General features: G+C 32.3%; 1 protein-coding gene across 4 annotated transcripts in view; it reads left to right on the plus strand.

Moving 5' to 3' along the window:
• LOC106473855 (conserved oligomeric Golgi complex subunit 1-like) overlaps positions 1–7,097 on the plus strand; it is a 32,181-nt gene that overhangs the window by 22,744 nt on the left and 2,340 nt on the right. For 3 of the 4 annotated variants that reach the window (XR_002613791.1, XR_002613790.1, XR_002613792.1), the window contains 3 exons: positions 213–278; positions 3,166–3,247; positions 5,975–6,080. Coding sequence is in view for 1 of the 4 variants with exons in the window: in XM_022402239.1 (XP_022257947.1) it covers positions 213–230 (18 nt within the window). In the remaining 3 variants the exon portion in view is untranslated. Of the gene's footprint in view, positions 1–212; positions 279–1,854; positions 1,897–3,165; positions 3,248–5,974; positions 6,081–7,097 lie in introns of those variants that run through there. The other variant, XM_022402239.1, reaches the window with a different exon arrangement.

The raw sequence follows: 7,097 nt of genomic DNA on the forward strand, positions 1-7,097 counted from the left end.
GTAACTAATATTTGATGATTTGCTGATAAAAACCTTAATTGAAGTAACCAGAAAGGATTGTGTTGGTGAGTGGGATTCATTTTGATCTTTATTTGTAACTAATATTTGATGATTTGCTGATAAAAACCTTAATTGAAGTAACCAGAAAGGATTGTGTTGGTGAGTGGGATTCATTTACCTGTTAATTAATCATCTGTAATAATTCATTCAAGGTCCTGTTTCATTATTGAAACTTGATGGAACTCCAATATCCAAGTTTCTGCCAAGTACCATCACTGGTAAGAACTGTAAATACATTCTGAATCTCATCTTTTTGTATTTTATAAGATATGCATGAAATGAGTGTTTTGCTCACATTTAAAAACAATTTTGATTATTTTATTTAGCAGCATATTTTCTTGGATAAATATATCTATTAATGTTAACTTATTACAAAACTATACATGTGTGTATATTGTGCTCTCATAGAATGTATAGAATGTACTAGATTTCTTTCCCTACATCCAATCCAGGGGAATCCCTAAGTTTTCAAGTGATTATATGTAGATCACTTGATGATTTTATGTGACTATCACTTATCTTCACGAGGATAACATTTAGCAGAAGCTTTGAGATAAATCCTGGGGTTTCTGTGGCATTCACTGCTGTACTTCTGCATCTTTATATTGCTGTTTAGCCATAATGTAAAAAATAAAAGATCAACTATAGAGGCCTGGTCTGGCCAGGTGGTTAGGGTGCTCAACTCGCAATCTGAGGGTTGCAGATTTGAATCTTCGTCCCATCATACATGCTCACCTTTCAGCCGTGGGGGAGTGGTAGTAAGCCTAAGTATGCCATACAAGTGATTCTGCTACTAAAAGACAAAAAAGTTTGTCATTAAAACTATAAACCACTGCTTTTAGTGAGTTACATTCAAAATTTAATTAAACTACTTTTTTATCATGGTATACGAATAAACTTGGCACAACAATGGAGCGAATAATCGAAATTTTAATATTATATAAGTTTTATAAGGTAATATTTAAAAAATTCCTCACTTCCCCTAGTGTGAGGATTATGATAATTGCTCTCTGGTTATCTCCTCTTCTCTAATTTATTTACCACTCCTCCAAAAAGTACAAAATTTAACGTAAGTTACTCATTATAATGTTATTATCATTCAAGCAAATCACAATTTTTATATCCTACTATCTAATTCAGTTAGAGAGTCATAAAATAGAAAATCAGACTCTTATGCCATGCCCACCTCTTTCAGAAATTGTCAGTAGTTCTCTCTGACATTTAATACTATATTACTTATTACCAATATAAAGGCAAAGTTTTAATCTATCAAATGGCATATTATATTACATTGTTTTCTGTATAGAGAATTGTCTATTTTGCTTTACTCCCACGGGAAACACATCAACTAGCTTAGCTGAATTTTTAACAGCTCCTGTTGCATAGTTAGAAAACCAAACAAAGTGTGATAGTTACAAAACATTTTCTGCTTTTTACATTTTATTAGTCTATTTTCTTTGGTGCATTGTCTAATGTAAAAAAATATTATTAAGTGCAGTAGTACCATTAATATAAAAAAAAAAAAGTAGGGTTAAGTTTTATCGACAGTCAACAGCAAAAAAAGAATACTCTGGTAGATACTATATTTCTTCTTTTTCATGTGTATTATTTATTTATTATATTTACTATTATAAAAGTAACTAAAATATAGAAATTAGAAAATTTTTAGGTTAGATTATGTAAAATAAATAATAATCAGTTTTCACAGGGTACTCACGAGTAGCCTGTGCACTATGTAATTTGATAGGGTAACATGAGCTCCAAATTTGCTAAGTGATTTAAAATTTTTTATAGTGGGAATAGCTAGACACAGTTCAAAGGGCAACAGAATAATAAAATGTAAGTATAAACAGATTTAAACTGTTATGAGATTTAAGCTATTTAATATAAACAAATGTAGTTTCATGTTACAGTTTGAAGTCATTCTAGAAAGAAAAAAGGGTAATTTAGATTTATTTCATATTTTTTTACTGTGGTGACGAGGTCGGTTAAATTGACCAGCCTTATTTGGAGTTAAGGTAGAGAAAATAAGATAAGATACAAATTTTACTGAAAAAGTTTTATAATTATTTATGAGGTTTTAGAGATTACAAAATTGACATATGAGATTTTTCAGATGAATAAAAGTATTTTTAACCATGACATGAAAATCACTTTGCACTCAAGCTAGTAAATAAAGCTACTCGATAAATTTACGGACAAATCTTTATTAACCCTATTGGGACTGGGTCCTTAAACTTTAAGGACCTAACGTCTGCTATCATTTTATGTGATGAAATTGCATGAAATCTGACAAGAACATTCCTACAGTTTCAGAGAAATAAAAATATTTTGATTTTTTCTACTATTTCTAGTAAAAATTTTGTTATTTAATGTAATTAGTTACACTTGCACTCTCAATAATTCACATACAAGATGATTTTTATACGAAGTATAAAAAAAATAGTTTTTATCTCACAGTTTTCACATTTCATTCGCATAATCTCTAGAACCTCCTAAACGATTATCAAAAGTTTTTAATGAAAATGTTATTTCACATCTTTACCTTTTCACTTATATTTTTAATGTTTTATTTTCCTTTCCAATTCTTTGTCTTTTATTATTTTATGCCGAAACATCACCTGCTACCCATGGTTTATTATCATGTACTGTTTGCAAGAGACAAGATAGCCGCAGGCAAAATGCTTTACACATATCCTCTGTTTAGAAGTCTTGACGAGATAGGATATGAATCAGTAAACTTACAAAAATCATTAAACATTTCAAATATATATATTTTAAAACACAAATAATACATAATTAACTAAAAAATAAAAGTAAAATCTAAATGCAATTTAACTGTCTATCAAACTAATACGTATAAGGCGAAAAAAAATAGCAAAGCGCTAGGGACATTCGTATCCACAACAGACAAACGGAAATTTGCTTGTCACTTAAAAAATTATTTATTGCTTACGAGTACCCTGTGGTTACGAACTAGGTCAATTCGACCGAGCCTGTGTAGAAAGTGTTAAGTATATCTTGATTATGTTGGTTTTGGAATTGTTTCTGTGAAGTTTAAGTAATTTTGAATGTTTGGCTGCATGTGATATTTATGTTTCTCAGATTTCCGTCCAGCTTTCAAGAATGATTACTGTTCTGTTCATCCAGAAGTGTTGCAAGAAGTTTGTCAACAGTGGACTGACCAGTAAGATTGTTTTCATGAAGTTTACTAATAAACAAACTGGTTCATTATTATTGTGATCATGATTGGAGTCATAAAAATAAGTGGCTTTAATATAATCTTTGCTGATATTTAATTATTGTTTTCATTTAGTTTTGATCAATATTCAATTTGTAAAATTAAAAGACAGCAACTTTATGTTAAAAGTAATTTGTAATTCTTTCTTCTGGTCCTCTGTCATGTGACAAATCATGGTGTTGTTTAGGACAGTGTTTCTCAAACAGTGGGTCGTGATCCCCAAGAGAGTCACGAAATGTCTGGGCTGATTCAACATTTTATTTAAATAAAATTGTTGTGTTTTTCATCCTTGTAGAGATAATGGGGGGTCGTGATGTCCAAAGACCGGGCGTAAATCCGGCTGAGAAACAACTATATATACGAGAAACTTGCCAACCTGTATATGATAGAATACCTGACTAAAATGCTGTTCCAGTGTTTATCTATGCATACAGGGTCGAGTCAAAGTGAACATCACAAACTATTTTTTAAGTAACATTCAAATTTTAATTAGACTATTTTATTATCAATGTATGCCAATAAGCTTGGCATAAAATCAAAGTGTATCCTTCAAATTTTTGTATTATCTAAGTTTTAACTTTTTAATCTCAAAAGGAAATATTTAAATAAATTCTCGATCTTCACCTCTCTGTGTTACATAACATGTTTGCACTCTGACTTGTATATATATATTTTCTCTTCCTTTATATGGGTTTCAGTTTCTAACCAATAAGGAACTCATACAGTGGATATTGAAAAGCCAGAGAATAAAATTTGAACCTTTTAACTTCTTGCTTTACTGAAATATCACTATATTTGTTCAACCCACAAGACACACCCCTTCCATCTGTCTGTCTTTCAAGACATGTCTATAATTTTCTTGACATTGCTATTGGATATATTTATAGCCAATAGGGAGAGGAAGTTTTTTTACGCAATATTTTGTAGACAACTAACATACCGTGAAAAATTTAGTCTTGTTGAATTACATTCTCCTCAAAGCTAAGATGAGTTTAATATTTCATGTTTTTTACCAAAGCTAACTGAAATCTAACATTAAAAACTTATTAAGTTAGATAACAAAATTTAAATGAAAAAATTAACAAGATATTTCTCATGATCTCTCACTCTCGTAATTTACATGGTTTAAAGTCAAGTGATGGCCAGGTGGTTAGGGCGCTCGACTCGTAATCTGAGGGTCGTGGGTTCGAATCCCTGTCGCACCAAACATGCCAACCTCCGCCTTTGCTTGGTCCCAAGTCCAGAATGAGAAAAGAGGAGGGTTGGGCGTGGGGCTAGCAACTCCACCCCGTAAAAACCGACCTGCTACAAGTAACTGCAACAACAACTTCCGTTGGCGAGTTGTTGTCGCAGCCCTATGCTCCACTGGGAGTTTACAGGAATATAAAAAAAAAGAAAAAAAAAAAAGGTACAAGTGATGCAACTTGATAAAATATAAAGGTTTACTAAATAATTTTTGATGTTCATTTAGGAGGTTTCAGAATTTATGCAAATGTTTTAATGTTTACTAAAATCTTGCCAAATTTGGTGAAGATGCATTCAGAGTTTTTACAGTTGTAGTTACAAGGTTGTTCAAATTGACTGCCCCAGATACATAAGGTTAAACTTATCAGTAGTGGTCCAACCAACTTGAGTGTAGCTGATTTAATTAGAACTTCACACTTGACAACCAAGCAATGATTTTAATGGATCATATAGTAAACAGTTCGGTGGATAATTAATCAATAGCGTTAAAAGTTATGTGATCTAGTGAGCTATTTTTGATTTACTGATTGTTTTTAGGATCGAACTAACAAGTTTAGAATGTCGTAAAGGATTTTTATTTGGCATAATACGTGTAGTCGAACAGCCTATTAACAGCATAAAAAGAACAAGTACAAACTTAGTTACCTCATCTCACTTACTGTAACCATCTTATTTAATACTAATGTTTTCTCACTCTCACCATCTTTGTGCTGATATTCTGTACCAAGTTCATAGTCTGACACTGGTAGTATAATTCAGAGTAATTATACAACATAGTTCAGCACATATTAGAACAGATCATAATCAACATACTCCAGCTTAAGCTGGCACACACTACGTTGAAAAACATCTAACATAAGCTTGTACTTACAAGATTGCATTCTGGCAAGACCAGCACATACTACTGTGTTATTAACATACTTTACCACGGGGTCGGCCTTAGGAGGATGCGGGGTCTGAGGCAAGCACTCGGGAATAGGTTCTCGAGTTGGAATACTAAAAGTATACAATTGGCTCTGCCACTGAGAAGCAGGGCCTGAGGCGATTGCCTCAGTGGCCTCGCCCTAAGGCTGGCCCTGCTTTAAGGTATGTTAGCAGATTTTAGATTAATTCACAGTTAATGTATTCCTCTATAGACACGCTGTACGTCAAGGAACACAAACTGCTGCATAGTATGTTCTAGTTTTTAACTCCAACAAGATTTACTAACACTCTCCAGTAGGTGAGAGTACTCACTGCTAAGATACACCCTAAACTAATGTATATTCGATTGCTTCACATGTGTAATGTGTATATACTGAAACAGATCTGTCCTTTTTAGGTTGCAGACAGTAGATACTAACATTTTCTTATCTGTGAAGTTATTTAATGTTGAGATATGTGTTATATGATACATTTAACATAGTTCTTTGTTATATGTTTTCACAGACTGAGCAGGGACATTGAAAAAGGTCTTTGGGAGCTACTGGAATGCATCAGGACTATAAAAGGAGTAGCTCATGTGAGAGATGCTGTATTTGAACTTTTATGTCAGGTAAGAATATGCCCAAACTTAGCTGGATCAGCACGTGTCAGACTGTGCAAAAATTAGGTGAAGAAGGTCGGAAAGTATAGACAAGTTCTTATAATAAGCATTTGTTAAATAGGAATGACATAAATATATTTCAACATCTTAATATGTTATTAAAAAACTCTTTAAACTAATAAAGCTTGAAATGAATCACTTCATTTGTGCAGTGAAATAAGAAAAGATGATATTATTTATTCTGAAAAATGGCAACCAAATTGAATGAAGTTATTTTTCACTGACAAGTACAGTGTGTTACAAACTTACCCCACGACAAGACAGTAACAGTTACAAATTTTTGGTTTGTGATGGAATAAGGGAGTGTTAATGATGCACACCACATATTCACTTTAAGACTGTCTTGCTTCTTGATAGAAATCTTTACTGGTGGATGTTTCCATTCAATACTTTGCACTAGAATAATTGATTTTCTCTCTGCTAGCCGCAGGACACACACAATCTTTTTATGATTTTGGTGACTGTGTCTCTATTATAGATGATTACATTTATTATGGTAAAAAACTACTTACATACCTACATCCTTCATCCTCAATAAACCTGAAGTTCATAACTGTTACTGTCTTGTCATTCTTTAAGTTTGTAATATGTCACATAGTTTCGGACACCGTGAATAAATCAACGAATTGGTGAAACATGTATAGAAAGAAAATAACTTATTGGTAATTATAAAGTACTGTAGAATGTTTGTAGAACTGATTATTAACTGTCAAGCTGTATAGAATGTCTGTTCAGGTTTTTTGTAGTTAGTGCTCACTTTTATACACATGAGTATAATTAAGATCCACTGTTATTGTTAGTTACTGTGTTACCAAGATCTACTGTTATTGTTAGTTACTGTGTTACCAAGATCTACTGTTATTGTTAGTTACTTCATTACCAAGACCCACTGTTATTGTTAGTTATTGTGTTACCAAGATCTACTGTTATTGTTAGTTACTTCATTACCAAGACCCACTGTTATTG

The sequence above is a fragment of the Limulus polyphemus genome, unplaced genomic scaffold, assembly GCF_000517525.1.
Source record: "Limulus polyphemus unplaced genomic scaffold, Limulus_polyphemus-2.1.2 Scaffold6560, whole genome shotgun sequence".
Classification (NCBI taxonomy): Eukaryota; Metazoa; Arthropoda; class Merostomata; order Xiphosura; family Limulidae; genus Limulus; species Limulus polyphemus.